The 22934-nt window shown below is 43.2% G+C and overlaps 2 protein-coding genes and 1 pseudogene across 10 annotated transcripts in view; 2 read left to right on the top strand and 1 right to left on the bottom strand.

The window, feature by feature from the left end:
- The window catches only part of FAM135A (family with sequence similarity 135 member A), a 77844-nt gene extending 74917 nt beyond the window's left edge, over nt 1–2927 (top strand). For all 8 annotated transcript variants that reach the window (XM_084754277.1, XM_084754282.1, XM_084754281.1 and 5 more), the window contains one exon: nt 1510–2927. In XM_084754277.1, the coding sequence (XP_084610403.1) occupies nt 1510–1715 (206 nt within the window). In that variant the 3' untranslated portion in view covers nt 1716–2927. The remainder of the gene's footprint in view (nt 1–1509) is intronic.
- A 154-nt stretch (nt 2928–3081) lies between these two features.
- LOC311581747 (RNA exonuclease 4-like) lies at nt 3082–11035 on the bottom strand (annotated as a pseudogene). The gene has a single exon. The product of its transcript is annotated as an RNA exonuclease 4-like (transcript).
- Nucleotides 11036–12075: 1040 nt separating this feature from the next.
- On the top strand, nt 12076–22422 carry SDHAF4 (succinate dehydrogenase complex assembly factor 4). Its single transcript, XM_084754290.1, has 3 exons — nt 12076–12220; nt 14460–14609; nt 22047–22422. Exons 1-3 carry the CDS (start codon nt 12163–12165, stop codon nt 22154–22156), a joined length of 318 nt encoding a protein of 105 aa, XP_084610416.1. The 5' UTR covers nt 12076–12162; the 3' UTR covers nt 22157–22422.
- The last annotated feature ends 512 nt before the right edge of the window (nt 22423–22934 follow it).

The following is a 22934-nucleotide window of genomic DNA, read 5'->3' as shown; positions in this document are numbered from 1 at the left end:
TTAAAGCAGGTTCATGGATTTGTCTGTTTTGTACACAGAAAATTGGGTTTCATTGTGACATTATCTGTCCCCCATATGCCCTTTCTCACCCTCACTCTCACCCTCCCTTTCCTTTCCTCCAAATAGTACCCTCTTCTGTTTCTATGAAGTACATATTTTATTGCCCTTGTTCTTTCCCCTTTTCTTTTGCCCTCTTCTCCCCCTTATAGTCCCTTTTAAAAAAATGAGATAAAGAAAGTGATCCATATTCAACTATGAGAAAAAAAAAAGACTGAAGGGGGCTGGAGAGATGGCTCAGTGGTTAAGAGCACCGAAGGCTCTTCCAAAGGACCCGGGTTCAATTCCCAGCACTGACATGGCAGCTCACACCTGTCTGTAACTCCAATATCTCACGCTTTCACACAGACAGACATGTAGGCAAAACATCAGTGCACATAAAATAAAATGATTTATTTTAAAAAGAATGAAATAATGGCATCAATACAAAATGGAAAAATCTGATATCAGCATGTTAACTGAAATAAGCGTGGCTCAAAAAGAAAAACACCATATTTTCCTCTCATATGATGAGTCAAACTTGCCATTTATGTATAGGATGAAGAGCAAGAAAAGTGGAAGAATTAAACATTAAACTTAAAAGTATTAAATAACTTCTCAGACCACAAAAGCAAACTCTTCAAGCCAGCTCATATTGTTCTGATAAGAGGAAGTTGCTGTTCTTTGTCAGAATATTGTAGAAATGTTATCTTTCATAGAATTGTTTTAAAAGTAATTGCTAGGCCATAAAGTATTTTATTTTACCTTATCAAAATATTATCATAATTATCTTATTTTCTTTGTTTAGCAAATTATAAGTGACTAAATTGAAAGAAAACTGCTTTATATACATGTTTTGGGTTAAAATTTGACAAAAAATAATGTATAATAAATTTGAAGTGGCCAGGTAAGGTATTAATGGTTAGTCATATTTTTATAAATAATATTTCCTATCAAAGAGTATCAAGATAATAGCTGAAGAAAAAAATTAGTGATAATGTCTTAGTTTGGGTTTTATTGCTACGAAGAGAAACCATGACCAAAGCAGCTCTTATAAAGGCAAGCATTTAATTAGGACTGGCTTATAGTTTCAGAAGATTAGCCTGTTGTCATCATGGCAGGAAGCATGGCTGTGTGCAGGCCGACATGGTACTAGAGGAGCTGACCTTGATCTGAAAGGAGCCAAGAGGAAACTGGATGGGTTTCACAATGAGCAGTGAAGCTTGAGCATTTAAGACCTCAAAGCCCCTCCTCCACAGTGACACACTTCCAGAACAAGGCCACACCTCCTAATAGTGCCCCATTCCCTAAGGGACAGCATTCAAATACATGAGTCTATGGAGGTCAAACCTATTCAAACTACCACAGATACTTCTCTACTTTGTGTAGAAATTATATAAATTTTTTAATTAGAGAAAATTTGATAAGGACTTTCATTTATGCAAATAAATTTCCTTTTTGTCTGTTTTACAGGGCAAATCTATTCAGAAATGATTCACAACTTGCTTCGCCCAGTTCTGCAGAGCAAAGGCTGTAATTTGGTTCGATACAATGTCATTAATGCACTGCCCAACACAGCTGATTCACTCATCGGGAGAGCTGCACACATAGCTGTTCTTGATTCAGAGATATTTTTGGAAAAGTTTTTCTTGGTTGCTGCCCTCAAATATTTCCAGTAGGACAGAAGCATTGTTAGAGACTTACCAATTACCTCATTCAGCAATGATTTAAATAATGTATTATAGTTGTGTAGATGCTAAGTTCTATGACATATTTATACCTTTTTATATGGAAGATAATTTATATCATCCATGTGTAGAGCCATTTAAACATCAACTTTACTTTCTAGGTAATGTGGCTGTGCAATATTTTTTAATTTTATCTTTTTACTTTTCTATTTTTCATATATTTTGCTACCTAAGTATTTCAGTGAAACCTTGTACCCGTATGTATGTCTGGTCATCTATTATTGGCTTCCACCGTCCTTAGACTACATCACATTAAAAGCTGTTATTGCTAGAATAGTATACTATTTAAATTTTTCTAATTTGGGGCTTTTAGTGGACAATACATTTTACTTTTAACACTTTATTCTGTTTTAACTGGAAGTAAAACAATGGCTGCTAAAATGTATTTTTGAAATCAACTTCTTTAAATCTTAAAATATTAACTTAACATTTGATCAAGCCAGGTAGTTCATACATGCCAATGTTTTAAAGGTTTTGTATAAAATCATATCGTTGCTATCAAACATATGTCATGCTTATTAAAATATATTTTTACTGGCAATTTCAACATTATTTCTCATATTGACTTTTATTACTGGAACTTTTCTTGTTCACTAGGAGCTTATAAAGAGTTTTGAGCATCCTCTGCCTTGATTTGGTTGGAATTTTGTTAAATTTAGTAATGTTGCTTGAACTTTATCACAGCACTTCTTTAACCCGTTTCATAGAGTTCCTTGTACATAATAATTAAATGTTGAAATTTATGAAATACTTTTATGAATTTAGATAATTTTTAAATACTATTAAAATTTACCAAGCTAAAAAGTGATGTAAATCGAATTTAAAGTTGAGAGATGATTAACTTTATGTTTTAGGTGGTATAGATACAGGTGTTTTTGATATATGGAGATGTTAAGTCTTTCAGTTTTACAAAAGGTGCTGAACAGCATTAAATTCACTATTTTCCCCTCATGTTTTACTTGTGAAAATAATAATGCACTAAGGGTGGATGGAAAGGTCTGTTTACACCCACTAGTTGTAGTGGACAAAGGTTTTTGTTAAGTTTGTATTATGCATAATTGGTGCATGTTTATTTTTAGTATCATGTTAATTGCCTCTGATGTTAATAAATGAGCACATGCCTTTCTGGAGGAATAGCAATAACATTTGTAATGCTTTGCTTACTCCCAGAATGCCTAGAGATGGAGCAGTGGCCTGCGTAACATTGTCAATGACGGATCAGTTACACAGTGGTGTATCCATCTAGCCTCAGGGGGTCGTAGGCTTATATAAGCTATATGTATAAGCTTATATACGTGCATGCTGATGCTGCACAGTACCCAGGTCTCTTAGAATGTATCCTCCATCATTAAGTGATAAATGGCTGCCTGTGCTTTTATCCATAACTAGATATACTAATCTTTTACATATACTAAGTACTTAAAAGAATTTCATTGATGCTGTTTTGATAATTATTAACTTTTTAAAAATTATTCAAGATTTACAAACTGAACTAAGCAATAAGTTTACCAAAGGTATTATAGCTAGAAAATACAAATGCATCCATCATCAACCATACATTTTTGCTAAATATTTCTCATACTTATGGGTTGGCTCTCATTTTGAAATATCATGTATCTTCTAAGTTTAAATACCTTCTTATTTGACAAAAGCCTCATTCACAATCATATAAATCATATAAAGGAAAATTGCTCTCAAGATTATGGTTTACTGGGTTTTGGTCATTCAATATTTTTTTAAGTAATTTGGTGATTGTGATTTAAAATATGTTTAATCCTCATCATATTATCATTTACTTCCATGAAGTGACATTCTCAAAGAGAGGGCACATGACACAGTACAGTTGTTCTAAGAGTGAATCTAATCAGTGCATGCCAGTGTCATTACGTGGTTGCAGACAGTAAGTAATTATAATTAACTTACATAGAACAAAAGAATTTATTGGAAGAATAACAGATCCGTCAAAGATTTGATGAGCAGGATTAGAAGACAGCAGCCAAAAGAAAGTGCTGTCCAAAATGCCATGTGACCTTGAGAAGAGTGAAGGGAGGTGTGCATTTCCTGGCAGAGAGGCCTGTGGAGACTGCCTCTTAAATACTACCTCTGGATTCAGTCTGGTGGGAGTGCCCAGCTCACCAGGGCTGTGTTTTGTGCCAGTGCTGAGGTCATGAAGGACAGCAAATGTATCTGACCCTGAGTTTCCACAGTGGGAAATCTGAAAGGAATTCTGCTTCTCTCGCAAAGTGTCACTTTTTAAACTCCTTGACAATCTATATGAGTAGTGTGGCCCAGTGAAAGTGTTTAAGCTTCCAAAACAAAAGTTGACTGAGTCCTAGCCTAAACTGACCCCTCTGTAGCTATAGGATCTTAGACAAAATGATATTGACTACACACAAAAACCCAGTGGAGCTTTGCTAGCTGCTCTCGAGGAGAGACAGAGTCCGTTTCCTAAGCCTTGGGACCATCCTTATGTCCTAGTAAGATAGAAAAAATGAGTAGGGGGCTGGGAACATGGCTCGGTGGGTGGTGTGCTTGCCTAGCATAGGCATGGTGGCACATGCCTGTCATCTCAGCTCTTGGAAGCTGGAAAGAGGAGCAGAATCATGGCCATCCTTAGATACATAAGTTGGAAGCCAGCCTGGGATCACAAAGACCCTGACTTACAGAAAATCAGTGTGTGTGACAGTGTACCAGTTATGGCCTAGTTGACTTTTATTTTATGTATATGGGTGTTTTGCCTGCATGTATGTCTGTGCACCACTTGTGTGCCTTGTGCCTAAGGCCAGAAGAGGGTTCTGATTCCCAGGAACTGGAGTTACATATGGTTGTGAATGGCTATGTGGGTGCTGAGAATCAAGCCTGGGTTCTCTGGAAGAGCAGCAATGCTAATTCCTGAGCCATCTCTCCGTATGTACCTAGTCTTAAAGGATCTTGACTTCTTCTACCCAACCCCACCATCTCTGCCATCTCCCTGAGACTATCCCATGTTAGCCTGCAACAAGACGAGTTACCCTGAGACGAAAAACACAGGGCCCCAGGGCACAGGAAGCTCTCCCAAGCAGAGCTGTGTCAGCCACTATGAGATCAGCATGAACAAGCCCACATAAGAATGGTGGTCCGTCAGGCCTCAGCCAATTTGGGCTCAGTCTTAAACTGAATTTTTCCATCATAAACTAGTTTTAGAAAGTTTTGGGCAGTGGTGGTGCACACCTTTAATCCCAGCACTCTGGAGGCAGAGGCAGGTGGATGTCTGAGTTTGAGGCCAGCATGTTCTACAGAGTGAGTTCCAGAACAGCCAGGGTCACACAGAGAAACCCTGTTGTTGTTTCTTCTGTTTTTTGAGACAGGGTTTCTCTGTATAGCCTTAGCTGTTCTGGGCTCTTTGTAGACCAGGCTGGCCTTGAACTCACAGAGATCTCTCTGCCTCTGCCTCCCTAGCACTGGGATTTCAGGTGCACCCAGCAGAGAAACTCTGTCTTAAGAAAAAAAGAGAAAGAAAGAAAGGTTTGTTATGCTTGACAGCTAACCAGTAAATAATCCAGTGGCTATAGAATGGCAAGACTGGCTTATTTGAAATTGGCTTGGATAAGAATTCTGCATGTTAAATACCAATTTCCCTTTCCTTATATTAGTGCTAAATCCTGTTAGATTTTGTTTTGTTTTTTGAGAGACAGGGATTCTCTGTATAGCCTTAGCTGTCCTAGACTCACTTTGTAGACCAGGCTGCCCTTGAACTCGCAGCGATCCACCATTTTTTTAGTTCTAGAACAGTGGTTCTCAACCTTCCTAATGCTGTGACCCCTTAATACAGTTCCTCATGTTGTAATAGCCTCCGGCCATAGCTTTACTTCATTGCTGATTTTGCAATCTAATATGCAACCCTGTGGGGATTGCGGCCCACAGGTTGAGAACCACTGTTCCAGAGAAAGACATAGACATGTACACAGGTTTTGGTGCTGATAGTCGCACTGTTGTCTATACCTCTAACCATGAGGCTTAATAACTATATTTAATAATTTCATGTTGATAGTTTTGAAATAACATTTTTATACATGAATTATAATTTTTAAAAACTAGAGAAAGGGACCATTACTACCAAGATTCACCAACCATGTAAAATTAGTTTGGTAATAGCACCAATCATTAACGTCAGCCAAGTGTTAACAATGCCAACAATCCTAGCTGCCAAGGACATGAGATAGGACAAACAAGCTTGAGCTCTTTCTGGAGCACTCTAGATCCTGTCTCAAAGGCATATATGGAGCCCAAGGTTCAATCCCTAATATCACTAAGAAACGACATCAGACCTGTGACCCCTCTTTTGTCTTCCACTGTTCTCAGTTAAGCATTTAAAGTGCTTCCTCCAATGATCCCTGTCATCCACTATGGGTAGCTCTTGCTTTAGTGATCAGTCTAAAACAAGTTGTCCCTTAAAATTAGAACCCTAGTCATCACTTCTATATGCAATAATAGTGCCTTAGTTACTGTTCTTTGACCTGGATGAGGCACTGTGACCAAAGCAACCCTTGAAAAGAAAGCGTTTACTTGCGGACTTGCTCAGCAGTTTTAGAGGGTTAGTCTGATCACTGAGGCAGGAAGCAGATAGGTGTGGCGTGGAAGCAGTAGCTGAGAGCTACTGATCCACAGGCATCAGGCAGAGTGGCACTGAATCAGGCATGGGCTTTTGAAACCTCAAAGCCCACTCCCAGTGACAACCTCCTTCAACAAGGCCACACCTCCTAATCCTTCCCAAAATGGTTCACCAGCTTGGCACTAGACATTCACATATATGAGGGCATTCTCACTCAAACACTACAAATACTACGGTAGGGAAAACAGGAAACTATATATGTAAACATGCATGAGCCAGTGGAAAAGAAAATACAGTATGGTGTTTTGCCATCTTCCTTAATGAGAAACCTAAAAATACAAATTCTGGCCAGATATTATATACACATCAACGACAGACCAAAGGGATGATTCCACTCACTCCTGTCAAGACTGGTGAACCAGGAGCCTGAGTAACAGCTACATCACCAAAAAGCCCCACACCAGCATGGATAGCAGTGTTCCCATATCTACAATGATAGACTGCCTCTGCCTGTTGACATTCTGCCTATGTATACTCTTCACATTTCCCAAGGCCTTGTGTAGCTGGAGCACATTCACAGGCCGCTGGGAACGATAGAGGAGGGGCTGGCTAGAATCTTGGGAGACTAACAAGGGGAAGCTAACAGCTGTAGCTGTGTAGGGAAAGGGTCTGTTGTCCTCGCAGGTAACCACACCTGCTGTCTCAGTGGACAGTGTTCTACCACACTGTTGTACTAGGACGGACTATGGTAGAATGTCTTCTCAAATGAACAGTAAAACAGGCTATTGCAAGAGCCCATTGTGAACTAGAAAAACCTGTCTTATTTTGTATGGCTGAGCCCTAGCACATACCTTTAATCCATGAGCTTTCTGTAAACATGATGAAGTAAAGTCAACCCTACATCAAGATCTGGAGCAAGCAACCAGATTGGTGGGAAATGACCATGGGAAAAAACCACAGAGAGTGAGAGGATGTCCAGAGGACAGATAGAGACACTTCAGAAGGAGAAGAGAGGGACATTAAGCGGAAGGGTATTTAAGACAGTGTGGAAAAGAAGGGGCTTTTTCCTTCTGTGCCTTGAGCTGAGTAGGAAGGTCAGCTGGGTGCTTTCTCTGCCCTTCTGAGATAGCAGGTTCTTACCCCAGTGTCAGGCTCCGGAGTCTTCATTGGTAAAGCTGGGGATTTTGTATTTAAGAACAAGAATAGGCAGTGTGTAAGAAGTAACTGGGGTATTTACCCTCTTCTATCTGGACTACTGACAAATTGATCATTGAGACTGTTCCTTTTTTTGTTCTTGTTTTGTTTTTCGAGACGCAATTTCTCTTTGTAGCCCTGGCTGTCTGTCCTGGACTAGCATTGTAGACTAGGCTGGCCTTGAAATCAGAGACCAGCCTGCCTCTGCCTCTGGAGTGCTGGGATTAAAGGTGTGCACCACCGCTATAGGCTTTAAGAAGTAACTGAGGTATTTACCCTCTTCTACTCTCTGGACTATTGACAAGTGATCTCAAGACTGATAACATATTTGGAGCATATGACATCTTTTAGGGACAGCATACCGCAGTATTTCATCAGCTGGTTCCAAAAGCAAACTTTGAGAGCTGTCCATCATCCTAGAAGGCCAGCATCTGGAAGATGGAATACGTAATAAGACTGGTGGATGCTCCAGATACCAGTTCCCTGATTGACATTCATTGGAAAAAGTTCTTTGATAAGCAATATTGTGTGGGACACTTTATATAGTCCAAAGCATTCAGTGAGGCCACAGATAAAGTATATGAAAAGAAATATAGGGAAAGCAGTTCAAACAAAAGGAATATTTAACTGGAAATTGCTACCTTCTAAATAGTTGGATAGTTGAATTGATTTTCTTGAAATCAGACCTGTCTTCGAGGTTGCTTAATATTGTATCACTTGGGGGCTGGAGAGATGAGTCAGAGGTAAAGACCATTGACTGCTCTTTCAGAGGTCCTGAGTTCAATTCCCAGCAACCCCATGGTGGCTCACAACCATCTATAATGTGATCTGATGCCCTCTTCTGGCCTGAAGGTGTACTTGTAGGCAGAACACTAGATATAATAAACAAATAAATAAATCTTAAAAAAAGAAAACTGTAGCACAGGTCAAGTATTCAGGGTTGTTAAGGAGTGGTGCTGGCCAGCCAGTCTTGGAACGGGAGAGACAGTTAAATGTACAGGTGTGTGTGTTTGTTCTTACCACTGTGGCTATTGTATTAGTGGGTCCACAGAGTTAATGTAGCTGTGGTAAGATAAAGGCGCTGTAATGGCTATTCCTGGTAGTCAACACTTTTGACTCCAAGATGGGTATTTAATGGAATAACTCATCTAGCCAGCTATGGACTTGTTTTGTTTTCTAATAATGGGGAAAATGTTTCATTGTCATGTTTTTGTTTTGTGTGTTGTTTTTCCCAGTTTTATCCATCCATTTATTTTTGATGGTGCTGGAAATCGAACCCAGGGTCTTACACATAATGGACAAGTGCTCTCTGAGTTGCACTCCAGTCCATGGCTGCATTAAAAGCAGACATCCATCTGTTCAAAGGGTTGTCAGGTAGGTCCATGAAGTTCACTCTGAACTTGTTGCTAGCTAGAAAAGCTACTGGCAGGACAGTGGGCAGACAGTCTTTCTCTGACAATGTCCCAGGTGGTTGGATCTTTGCCCTCCAAGTGTATCTGTGCCCCAAGTCTCACTCCCAAGGTCTGTATGGAGAAATCATACTGGACATTGGCATTGTAGATGACTCTGGGCCAAGCAAAGGGCATAGGAGTGAGAAAGCTCCTCCAGTCCTGTAGCTTTAAGAAAGTACTCAATGGGCAGTTGGCGTGCTGGCCATATTGGTTTGCAGCAAACTGATGACTCTTAGCCTGGATCCCTTAGGGTCCAGAAGAGCTTATTCCTTTACTTGTAGGAGAAGATGCTGCTTGCTCCTTATGAGAAGGTGCTGGGTGGCCACGCTGAATCCAGCTACGTTCATTGTTAAGTGGCAGTGCAGGTGGTCAGCAGGCAGACTCCGCAGCACACCCATCCACTCCAGTGTCCTTCCTCTGATCCTACAACACACCCCTGACTTCCGCCCCCATATCCGACCAGTCCACCTCAACACACAGGTGCAGGACCAGGCCCTGGTAGCAGAGTCGAGGAAGAAGTTCCAGCACCTCACATGTCACACCCCTGCAGCCATGGCTCTTAGAAAGCTCACAAGAGGGAGTCCCTTCCATATAGAGACCTGATGGGCTTCCATAACCCCAGCCCAACTGCCACTGGATTGAGAAGTCACTGAAAGATAGAGGTAGTGGTGACAGCAGTAGGATGGTGCTAAGCGAACTCGTTGCAGTGGTCTGGAGTGGTGGCTGGGGGCCGTTGGTCTGCAGTAATGGTTTTACCATGATATAAAGCCTCATTGCTGCCTGGGCATCCTGGACTGAACAGTGCTCTGCCTGCTGGACCCCAATCCCCAGAGTTTTCTCAGAAAGTTGTTTCAGAGGTGATCTTACACTCCTTACTCGACTCTTGAGTGGTTTGAATTTTTGAGAGTCCCTGATTTTCTTTTTTTTCTTTCTTTTTTTTTTTTTTTTTTTGGATGGTCAAGGAACAGAATTTTTAAATCACTGTGCAGTGCATGCCCCACCAAGATTCTGCCCTTTAACATTTCTGGCACTTCCTTCTTCACAACTTAAAATTCTCCCTGCTTCAGGCTGTATCCCACTGACAGCTCTCCTGGAGTCAGTCACAGCCTGACGTACTTGTCCTAAACACACTTCCCAGACTGGTTGCCAGTGGACACACCTACCATCTCACAATCCAAGGCCAAGGCTTTTATCAGGCCACCAAAGGCCTGCTCCTTCACCAGGGAGATAGATGGTGGTACCCTTGCTCCGCCCCAGCCACTTCCGTACCAGCATGGCTGCCTCTGGGCCTATGGCAGCCTCAGTATCATTGGGATCCACATCAAACTAGATGTCTTCCTCAGTGGGCCTGGACTGATTCAAGGCGACAGCTGCCTCCTTAGCTTTCCACTTGTGCTTGATGAGAGGAGATGTCACTGTGTGTCCTCCTCTTGGCTTGCTGCTGCTGTTTCAGGGGTATTTGCAGGAGGTACTAGTATCTTCCTGTCCTCCTTGGCTGCAGGTGTAACAGAACTCGTAGCGGTCTGGTCTTTCTCTGTCCTCTTGTCTTCTTTTGATTTATCTGAAGTCTCTGTTCTGCCCTGCTGGATTATTTGAGGATGCATGTTATCATTCATCCGAGAGACAAGAGGTTTTTCTAGGGCCTGTTACTTTTGTTTCAGCAGCTCTTGCAAAGCTTTCCAATTTTGAGAAGAGTTCTCTGGGGACTTCGGCGGTCGGACTGTGACAGCTGCTGGGCAGCTTCCCAGAGCCCCTCTCCCTCCCTGTCCTTTGATCTTCTTGAACCTCTTCTTGGCTTTCTTCCTTGTGAGCTTCTTGACAGGCCCAGGTTGGGGCACTGGTACAGTTGCCTTCGTCTTCATCTTCTCACTTTCCACAGCCGGTCCAGCATGGAAGAGACTCAGACTTGGGGGCAACTGCGGAAGCCTATTTGTCATGTTTAAAGGTCTTTAAGCTCAATATATTTTAAAAGATTATTTTTAATTTTGTGTGGGTGTTTTCCTGTCAGTATGTGTGTGTGTATGTATGTATGTATGTATGTATGTATGTATGTATGTGTGTGTGTGTGTGTGTAGGTATGTGTGTATGCTTGCATGTATGTCATGTGCAGTGTCAACAAAGTCCAGAAGAGTGTCAGACACTCTGGATTTGGAGTTACAAACTTACCAATCGCCATGTGGGTGCTGGTAACAGAACCCAGGTCCTATGAAAGAGAAGCCAGCCATTTCCCAAGCCCTTTGGTGTTTTAAAGTAATTTCTAAGAGATCTCTGCCATGAAACAGTCTCAGTAATGAATTAACACAACTATTTTGAACTGACTAAAAAATTGTTTTCAAAATGTGAAAATGTTCAGCTGGACGGTGGTGGCGCACACTTTTAATCCTAGCACTTGGGAGGCAGAGGCAGGTAGATCTCTGTGAGTTCAAGGTCAGCCTGGTCTACAAAGTGAGTTCAGGACAGCCAGGGCTACAAATAGAGACCCTGTTTTGAAAAAAAAGTGGTAATGTTCAATTAAATATTTTGTTTGGTATTTTGACTACAGATTTATAGAGAAATACCTTGGCACATCTATGTGATGTGCCAGACTTTTAAAAATCACTAGTATTTAGTGATTAATATATCTGGTATTAATATATGTTTATATGTATTAATACCATATATATGGTATTGTTGTATTAATATAAATTTATATGTATTAATGTCATATATAATCACTAATATATGGTATTTAATGCATTAATTATGTATTAATATATGGTATTACTGCCTAAAATTTAATGATCAAATTATGGTGATTCAAGTTTCCATCTCTGTGTTAGACTTTGAACTTCCCTTTAGTTATCCAAGCACTATACAGTATATGTGAACTCTAGAGTTTGTTACTTCCTTGCAGACTTTCCGTTTTGTCTTTAAATCCAGAGAAATAGCTAAGAGAGATAGCCAAGGAGCGAGGTCGAGGAAATGGCTATGCAGGACTCCAGGAAGCATTTCAAGGTGGACCACTTTAGTCTCAGGGACAGAGCGAAGATCCGCTACAAGGCTTTCGCTGACGCCTGCGCAGAAGGCGCGGGTTCCCTGAATGGGCCAGCCCTAGCCCCGCCCACCTGGCTGCGCGTGCGCAGACGCTACGGAAGCCGGCGCTATGAGCTCCAGGACCCTTGCGGGATCACGGGTGGTGATCTCCGTCTGGAGAGCCACAAGTAAGGCGATCTGCTCAGGGTCCCGAGGGTGCAGGACCCGCGGGGGAAGCCGAGTTCTGACATGCGACGGCGCAGGCACGGAGACCTGGCCGCGGTGCGCGGTGACTGCAGAAGCTTTCGGGGCGCTTGGCTGAGGGGCAAGTGGTTTGCAAGGAGCGCCTCGCATTAAATGCGACTCAGAAAGTAGGGAAACATGAGTGTCATTGATTTACTTGTTTGTTTACATCAAGAATAACTTGTATCCGGGCAGGGGGCGCATGCCTTTAGTCCTAGCACTAGGCAGGCGAAGGCAGGAGGATCTCTTTGAGTTCAAGCTCAGCTTGGTCCAAGTGTGGGGAAAGTGCAGAAGTAGGCCAAAGGTAGGTAAGAACTTATCATGAAAATTAGGCGAAGCCAAAAACTGTTAGAAGAGACGCCTTCGTGATTTCTGTAGAAAGTGACGATTTCAAACTGTTGGCATTCTGCAATATGTTCCTTATCATCCCAAAGAGCATGCAGAATGTAAGTTTAATTGAAGACATCCCTGAGAAATCACGTAAACTGAAGACAGAATTACTGTTTTTATAACAAGTGGCCCGATTTTTATTTTACTTTTTATTTTTTCCCTTCAAACACTTGATACCTATTGGTTGTTTAAAATCTTAAATGATCTGTACAATGGAAATTATAAAAAAAAACTGAAAGTCTCACTCCAAACCCTTGTTAGTGTTTATCCAGCATTCCACTGTTTTTAAATAAAAGAAACATTTAAGGAAAAAAAAAAAACCCAAAACATTAATGAACCCATTTTCCAACTTGGTAGACCGTTTCCAGTAAATACTTGTATGCTGTTTTCTTCCTGGAAATGATTTGATTTGATGGGAATGTATTCATGGCTTTTTTTTTTCAACTACTCATATTTTAAGATCACACTGAAATAGGAGGTGCTGTCCTTCACCTATGTATGAGACATTTTAATTCTCACAGACACTTGGGCAACTCTTAAAAACACCAGCATAGGCTGCTACACCTGCTGGCTCCCCATGTCCTGGCACAAGACATAGGTTCTAAAGGGTGCTGTTTTACTGATGCTGCTGTCAGGGTTGGGGCAAGCCAGGTGCTTCCTTAGTCAAGGAATTAAAATTTAAAGAGCCCACACTGGTTGTAGCAAGGAAACTTGATTTGGATGCTTATACTTGCAAGAGAGCAGCAGACCACAATGAAGAAGGCCGGAATTTGTTTGCCAGGGTCTCTTTTGTGGGGTGTACAGGGAAGAAGGGGCCGGTTCCTAAGGTGTGTAGTTCGGGTGTTTCTCGCTTTGATTGCTGTATTAGGCAGCATAACCGTCCTCTGTGCATGTTCCTTCTTCATAATGCATCTGACTTCAATCATATGCCTGCCAAAACAGCTTTAAGATGGTAAACAGAAGATGTTCCTTAAAAAGTCACCTCACTAAGCACCCAGACCCAGTGTAAGCAAGGGGGCTCTGTCTGGTCCTGTGTTGGGACATGAGGGTGCAATTGAATAGAATCTTAAGTTTGTTGTTGAGGGAGCTGGAGAGATGGCTCAGTGGTTAAGAGCACTGTCTGCTCTTCCAGAGGTCCTGAGTTCAATTCCCAGCAACTACATGGTGGCTCATAACCATCTATCATGAGATCTGGTTCCCTCTTCTGCTGTGCAGGTGTACATGCAGGCAGAACACTGTATATGTAATTAATAAATAAATCTTTTAAAAAAAAGTTTGTTGTTGAGAGAGGAGAAAAACCCCATTCTTCTGAGAGGGATGCATATGTGTCCTGGTGCTGCGGGGAGTCTCATGTCGCTAAGAGCTTGCTAGGTGCATCTCTTGGAGAGAGGTGTGTGCGCATAGTATGTACAGGCAAGGAAATTAGGCTGTCAGGTGCATTATTAGAAAAGGACTTTAATCCCAGCACTTGGGAGGCAGGGGCAGGCAGATCTCTCAGGGAGGTCGAGGCCTACCTAATCTACCAAAAAGAGTGCAAGACAGTCGGGGCTCAGTGTAACAGAGAAATCCTATCTCAACCAAAAAGAAAAGAAAAGAAAATACTGTGTGCCTATTCCAAACCAGGTGGAGTCCTAGGTTACTAAACTACTCCCTATGCTTGCCTGCCTCTTTATATAGCTTTTCCTCACAAACTTGTAACGTTGATTATCCCTAGGGAAGGGAAATGGCTGTGTAGAAGGTAGGTGTGCAGGGAAGGACTTTCATTGTATGCCATTTGTCCTTTTCTCTCATTAGGATCATCCCTTCTGAATCATCCTTTGAGGAAAGTGAGTTATCAAGAAGGAAAGCCCGAACCTGCGAAGCAAGCCCTTAAGAAGTCGAAGCTGCCCGTCGGTCGTTTTGATGCCCCGGAGGATTCACACGCGGAGAGAGAGCCTCTGAAGAGTAAGTAGAGCAGCCCGCTGCCTGTCCTTAACATGGCAGAGTCAGCGCTCGTCACTCGAAAAAGAAGTGAAATATGCTCACAATTGTTGTTAACAGTTATAAAGGGTATTTCAGTGAGTAAAAGTTTCATATGGAGTATACGTGTGGTTGTTACTTTTCTCAAAAGGCTTTGAGTTGGTGAGATGCCTGAGCGCATAGTTGCCGGGCCTGCATGAGGGGCAGAGTTCAGATCCCAGCACCCCTGTGCTGGCGGCTGTGGCAGCCCACTGCATTCACACTTAGAAGACATAGGGGATCCCTGTGGAAGGTTGGCACATACATCTAACATGTATATACATATAGATACACACGTACACATGCAACACCCCCAAAAAAGATGTTTCTAGAGCTAGAAATGGTGGCACATGTCTGGAATACCCGCACTCTGGAAACTGGTGCTGGAGGATCAGGAATGTGAGGCCACCCTGAGCAGCACAGACAGTCCCAAAGAATGGGATTCTGGGCCTGGAGGGATGGCTCAGAGGTTAAGAACGATGGCTGCCCTTCCAGAGGTCCTGAGTTCAATTCCCAGCAACCACATGGTGGCTCACAACCATCTGTAATGAGATGTGATGCCCTCTTCTCGAGTGCAAGCATACATGCAGGCAGAACGCTGTTTACATAATAAATAAATCTTTTTTAAAAAGAAAAGAAATGGGATTTTGAGTGCTTAGTGCTTATTTGGTTATTTGGGGATTTGTGTGTGTGTGTGTGTGTGTGTGTGTGTGTGTGTGTGTGTGTGTGTGTGTGTGTGTTTGACTGTTTTCACTAAGCTTTCATTAAAAAATCAGCTGCTGTAGATCGTTATTAACATAGAGAGTAAAGCCAAGCCATCGAGGCACAGTGAAGATGCTGGACCTTAGAAAACAACTGGGAACAGCATATTGACAGGACGACATCTCTTGTTCTCTTAACTCTAATACCCTTCCTTCATAGTCCCCTGTCATCTGCCCACCGGACAGCAAGGAGCATCTCTTAGCAGCTGTCAGTCCAGGAGACCCGCCACACTGCGACTAGACTCTCACTTCTGCCCGTGAGCTTCCTGAGTTGAAAGCCTGTTAGCAGGCTCAGCTCAATGTCCACAACTCAGTCCCTCACAGTGCCACACATGAACAGGGTTGTTCTCGCCGTAAAGCTGTGGCTAAGGACAGAGAAGGGATAGTTTAAGACTAAGAGCTTTGCTGGACAGTGGTGGCACATGCCTTTAAGCCCACCACTCGGGAGGCAGAGGCAAGTGAATTACTGAATTTGAGGCCAGCCTGGTCTACAAGGGAAGTTCCAAGACAGGCAGGACTACACACAGAGACCCTGTTCAGAAAACAAAAACCAAAAGCAGCAGCAACAAAAAGAGTAGAGAGCTTTAAGGATAGTAATTTATCATTGGTGTAATTATGCATCTATGTATGTGCATGTCTCTTTCTGTGCGCATGTGTACATGCAGCCAGAACCATTGCATTCCCTGGAGCTGGAGTTACAGCAGTTGTGAGTCACCTGTATTGATCCTGGGAGCCAAATCCTGGTTCTCCAAGCCATCACTCCAGCCCTGTTGTTCTTATTTTGAGGGTGTTGGCTGACTTTTCACAAGGAAGACATCTAAAATATCAATTCATCCCAGATAGGGCACCAGTAGGTCAAAGAAATGATCCTGTCTAATTGTTGAGTCATTGAAGTTATTGGGATGGCCAATAGGAGCGGGGACAGGGGGGTGGGGAATGGCTTACTATTTCTTATTGATGACAAAATTCTTGACAGAAGCAACCAAGGGAAGGAAGGGTTTCTTTTGGCTCACAGTTGAAGAAGGGGTGCAGCCCATAGAGGCAGGAAGGCACGGCAACAGGAGGGTGAGGTGACAGTCACATGGCGTTTGTTGTCAGGAAGCAGAGAGAGGCCAGTGCTGGTGCTCGGCTTGCTTTCTACTTCTCAGGAACCGAAGCCATGGTGCGGGGTGGCCATTTGGGGTGGATCTCTCCTTCTCTCTGAAAGCTCACTCTTAGAAACACCCCGAGATGTGCTTCCTGGTCACTTTACGTCTTGTCGAGTTGGCCTTTGAGATGAACTGTCTCAGGAGGCTACTTACCAGAAGAAGTTCATTTTGGCTTAAAGTTCTCAAGGCTGAAATGCTAAAAGCATGGTGCTGTCAGCATCTGGCCTTCAGCATGGTCTTCCAAATCTTACCAGAGGTAGAGGTTGGAAGACAGAGCTGCCTGTGTAGGCAAGCGGTGTATAAGTATATCCGCACCTTCACTTACTAATGCCTCGTGATCGTATTGAAACCACTATTCGTTAGGAAATGGCAAACGCCAGGGCCAGTCGGTACCTTCCAGCCTGCCTTGAACAATCGCCAGCCTTAAGCGGTGCCAACTACTGCTTCTGGCAGTTTCCAGTTCAGCTTCTGTTCTACTTTCTTCGTCTTCTCGTCCACTGCTTCTGCCACTTCTTCCTCAGTTGTTTTCAAATTTGTTTGTCTCTACCCAACACCTAAATGTGCTTTCATTAGGCCTCCGTCTAAGCGTTCCTCAGAAGATCCCGCATCTTCCTCAGATGACCTTAAATACCTCACACATGTGTCTCCGTGCTCCTGTTCGATCTGTGCAAGTTCCACACATCTCAAAGTTAGTTTCTAAGACTAAACCTCCTCTGTCCCCGTAGTGTCTCCTCACCTCCATTCCTCCACCAGCTTCACCCTATACCCCCCTTTTCCTTTTGCTCCCCAGTAGACTCCACCCACCAAATCATACAAGCCTGATATCAGGGTAACTCTTCATTTATGCCTCTCTGTTTCTGGTACCCAGTTATAAACCAAGTCCCTTTGATTCTCCCTTCTTAACTTGTCTCAGATTTATTCCATCTTGAGCTCCCAGTAAAGCTCCAAAGCACGCTGTGTCTAGCTTTTTACCTTTAAGTCTTGGTTTCCTATCATTTTTCCTTCTAAGGAAAAATGTTAGGCTGTCCTGTTGCAGAGCATGTACTTCCCAACTAAAGTGACAAAGGGGCCAGGCATGATGGTTACACATTGAATCAAGCACCCAGGAGGCTCGACAGTTGGATCGTGATCGTTAGGTCAGCATAGGATACGTTACCAGACTCTGTCTCGTGATAATAAATAATAACGTAAGGGAAGATGAGGTATATAGCCATCTCTGAACATCTGGTAGTAATTAGCATGGCAAACTAAAAAGGTCAAAAAAGGGGTAAGGCGATGAAATTTAAGGAAAAATCAAATCTTGACAAACCGAGTCCAGGACAGCCAAGGGTACACAGAGAAACCCTGCCATCCTGCCCCCCACCCCCACACCAAAAGAAAGAAAAGAAAAAAGAGAGAGGGGAAGGTATGGCCATAGAGAGAGACTACGAATGGCACATGGCAGGCACAGCTAATTGGCTGCTTTGACCTCAGCATAAAGTATAAGTGGTAGATTAATAGAATGTCTGGCTTTTTCATGTCAAATCTGAGAAGTAGGGGCCAGCAAGGTAGCTCAGCAGATGAGGATGCGTACCACCAAGCCTGGAAGTTGAGTCCCAGGGATGCTACTGGAAGGAGAGAACCAGTTCCTGAACATTGCCCTCTGACCTCAACACTCACATCGTAGCACACATATGTACACAAAACACAACACGCATGTACACATACAAGCAATGATTGTAAAGAAAACAATTTTAAATCTGGGCGTGGTCAATGAGGGAAGGGCTAAAGCTTTGGAAGTGGGGGTAGCTCACGAGAAGAGTGCGGGCTTAACAGTATGAAACCCCAGCCTCATTCCAAGTGATTAAATTGGATATAGTGGTGCTTGCCTTTGACGTCAGCACTAGGAAGATAGAAGCAGGGCTCAGAAGTTGAAGGCAGTCAGGGTGGGGCACTTGAGATCCTATCTTGGGAAGGAACGAAAGAAGGTAATTTGGGTGAGGTTTTGTTTTGTTTTGTTTTGTTTTGTTTTGTTTTTTGGTTTGTGTCTTAATATGTAGCCGTGGCTTGCTGGCCTGGAACTCCCTTTGTAGACAGGGCCAGCCTCCAACTCACAGACATCCTCCTGACTCTGCCTACCAAGTGTTTGGATTAAAGGTCTACACCACCACGTGAGGTCAAATGTTTTAAAATATATTCCACTGGGGATTGTTTAACCAGATTTACTAAAGTGAGATTTAGGTATGCAGTTCCATGAGTTGTCGCAAATGTCTGCAGTCATGTAAACAACATCAAGTTAACGGGACAGAGCTATCTTTTGTGTCTTTTTAATCAACCCTATCCTACCTCTTCCCACAAGCATTGATCCGTTCTCAGTCCCTGCAGATTTGCTTTTTATAGGACTTCATGTAAATGAGAGACTATATAGCATCACATGTCTGGCGTCTTTCACTCAATCTACTGTAGAAGAGAGCCTATTTTAGAAAGGTACTTCAGCTTCTGTGTATGTGTGCAGCTGGGGATGTAAGAGGCAGACAACAGATGGGCTAGCCAATCACTGCAGTGTTAAGAGTGAGCTGCCGAGAGTGGCGAGGCAGGTGCTGGGAGAAGAAGGAAAATTCAGGAAACTCCTGGGTATCACAAATGCAAAACATTAAGCAGGGAAGGGGAGAAAAGAGAAGAGGGAAGAGAGCTCAAGAATGTGAGATTTGAAGAAGAAACATTCAAGGGATAAGAAAGTCCAATGGGAGTCAAAGTGAGATGAGCCCGCTTAATGAGGAGGGTTAGGGCCGGGAGTGGTGGCGCACTCAGGAGGCAGAGGCAGGCAGATCTCTGTGAGTTCAAGGCCAGCCTGGTCTACAAAGCGAGTCTAGGACAGCCAAGGTTACACAGAGAAACCCTGTCTCAGGAAAAAAAAAATAGAGGAGGTTTAGGGACCTCTGTGGCCTCAGTGTGTGACAGTTCCTGATGTGGACATTGATATGATGAAGGGTGGGGTGAGGTGGAGTGTGAGGCTATAATCTGATATTCATTTTATGGAGCAAGATAGGAGCATCTGAGTTACTACAGATGAGAGGCAAGCGTTGGACAGGGGAGTGATGTGGGGTTCAGTAGAAGAAAGGCTGCCAAGTTTTGGTGGTAGCAGTCAGTAATGAGAAGGGGCATTGTGTGTGTGTGTGTGTGTGTGTGTGTGTGTGTGTGTGTGTGTGTGTAGTAAGGGTCTCATTATGTTTTAGATTAACCTGGAACTACTAGGCTCAAGAATTTCTCAATTTCTCCTTCCTTCATTTCCTGAGTAGCGGGGACTACAAGCACACACTGACTTTGCTCAATTTATTACCCCCCTACCCCCGGTGCTGTTAAAGTTGACTCCAAGTGTGAGGCTATTTGGAGATAATTAGGTTTGGGTCATATGGGTGAGGGTACCATGTGGGACTAGTTCTCTTAGGACAGACACTGGAAACCTCACTGCCTCCCTCTTTTCTATGTGATGATCCAAAAAGAGAGGGCACTGCACATGCCAGGACGAGGCCCCTCACTGCAACCCAACCAAGCTGGCCCCCGATTGAGGCTTTTGTTGTGTAAGCTACACAGGCTGTGTATTTTGTCTCAGCATTCCCAGCTAACTGTCACACCCAGAGAGGCCCAGGAATGGGGCATCTATTCCAGGCCTTCACAGGGAGATCACAAAAGCTCCCCCAGAAAACGGAATGATGGCAAGAGTAGGGGAAAGTTAGTCACAGGGCAGCAAGGATGAAAATTGAAGAAATATTTGGAAAGTTTCAAGGTGGAATTCTGTATCTTCTTAGGTTTGTCTGCAGAGGGGCTGCATGATATGGGGGCAGTGATCTTTTAGTTTTCCAAAAATAGACCATTTACGATTGGAGGTTCTTTTAACAGCTGGTTCCTCACCTGTTCTTGCTATACACAAAGCAGGGCAGCATGCGGGTTGCTGTTCAAGCTCTATCTCACCACTCACTCGCTGTGTGACCCCGAACAACTTCGTGTGCCTGTAACACAGGGGCAGTATAGGTTCCTGTCTCATAGGGCCTTTGTTTGTTTGTTTGGGTTGTTTTGTTTTGTTTTTCGAGACAGGGTTTCTTTGTGTAGCCTTAGCTGTCGTTGACTCTCTTTGTAGACCAGGCTGGCCTCAAACTCACAGAGATCCTCCTGCCTCTGCCTCCCAGAGGCCTGGGATTGCAGGTGTGCACCACCACGACTAGCTTTATAGGGTTATTATGTGGACTGAGTGTGTTAATATGTATAAATTGCGCACACCTTTACAGAGCGAGTTCCAGGACAGCCAGAGCTGTTACACAGAGAAACCTTGTCTTGATAAACAAACAAACAAACAACAACAACAAAACAGAAAGGAAAACCAAAAAGTGCTGAGAATTGAAAGCCCCAAATCACATCATAATGGAAGAATCATTTGACCTCAGCATTTAACACTAACCTGGGCAACATTAGTGATACCTCCAAGTGGTAATAATATCAAATTGATTGATTAGCTAAATATTAAAATACTCACCGGATATGAGGAGGTAGAGGCAGGTAGATCTCTGTGAGTTCTAGACCAACCTGGTCTACAAAGTGAGTCCAGGGCAACTAAGGCTACACAGAGAAACCCTGCATAAATAAATTTCTCAAAATTTGGCTTGACTCACAGTGAGGACTCCTATCAAGAACATGCATGTGTGTGTGTGTGCGTGTGTGCGTGTGTGCGTGCTTGTGTGTATGTGTGTGTGTGTATATATATATGTATGTGTGTGTGTGTATATATATATGTATGTGTATGTGTATATGTGTGTGTGTGTGTGTGTGTGTGTGTGTGTGTGTGTGCGCGTGCGTGCGTGCAGTACTGGAGCCAGAACTTCACTTCTGCTAAGACAAGATTCTATTACTGAGCTGTATCCCCAGTCCATGAACATGTTAGGACTCATGTTTGCACCTTACCCTCCTACAACCATCTGCTGAAGCAGAATGCCTATTAAGGAGCATTAATGTTCACAAATAAAATCAGTCAACACCTGTACATAGCTGTCACTGTGCTAGACCCTTTACATACATGACCTTGTTCATTTCAATACAATAAGTCGAGTATGATCTATACACACACAGACACGCACAGCACACTTACCTTATTGGAAGGAAATGGAGACATTGGCCTTGCTTCTAAACCTTCCAAGGCCAATGGAGCTGCAGTCAATTCTCACTCCTTCCCTCCTGCGGGGTGGGCACCACATATGAAGCTGCTTCCCAGTAGTTTCTAGACTGGAGAGCACCCCAAGAATTAGAAGTCAAAAAACGATAGTGGTAACCTTCATTGAATGTGAAAAAATGCATTTCTCAAGTTCTGGGGGTGGAAGGGGAAAACCACATTCTAAAGACTGTCTGATAACCCAGGCGCTTATGCAACCCTGGCCTCAAAACTGACCTACTTGTTTTCTTCCATCTCTGCTGACTGCCTTGTGTACATCTTTTGTTTCCTCTAGAGTTTCCAGATGATGTTAATCCAGTTACCAAAGAAAAAGGCGGACCCAGGGGCCCAGAGCCAACCCGGTATGGAGACTGGGAGCGGAAAGGGCGCTGCATTGACTTTTAAGTCTCTCGCTCTTCAGCTGCAGTCAGCTCCTGAGTTCTGCACCCTGTAGGTGCTGTAATTTCCATCCTATGTTTTAAAATACCTGTGAAGAACAATGCTGCTCTAGATTAGGAGAGTGGAAACACTTTGCACTAGCACACGTTAACTTGAATGTAAGTGTGTTGGAGTAGAGACTGTGCTGAGAGCTGCAAGCCTTTGCCATGATCTTTCTGTATTTAATCAGTTGCTTATAAAATGCACATGTAAATAAAAACTTCTTAAAGATTTTCTTTAGGTTTATTATTTTATTTTATGAGTGTTTTTCTTGCATGTAAGTATGGGCTTGGTGGCAGTGAAGGCCAGAAGAGGGCATCAGATCCCCTAGAACTGGAGCTGTGGGTGGTCATGAGCCACCACGTGGGAGCTGGCACCTGAAGCCTGGTCCCCTACAAGAGCAACAAGTGCTCTAACCTGCTGTGCCATCTCTTCATGCCCCAAGGTTTGTTTTTATTATTTCTGACTGTATTTATATATGTATGTCTATATATATGCACATGTAAGTGCAATTGCCTCAGTGGCCAGAAGAAGGCGCCAGGTTTTCTGGAGCCTGAGTTACAAGCTGTCATGAGCCCTCTGACCTGGGTGCCAGGAACAAACTTAGGTCCTCTGCACAAACAATTCTGTCTTCTAACCACATAGTAATCTCCCCAGCCCCAAGAAACTACCTTTTATATGATTGTCCCTGTAGTTAGGTGGGCTGGCTAGTTTTGGTCAACTTTACATAAGCTAGAGTCATCTT

This window comes from Acomys minous (assembly GCF_964271855.1).
Source record: "Acomys minous genome assembly, chromosome: 13".
NCBI lineage: Eukaryota > Metazoa > Chordata > Mammalia > Rodentia > Muridae > Acomys > Acomys minous.
Note: the sequence above shows the minus strand (reverse complement) of the source record. Positions and strands in the feature narration are given on the sequence as shown.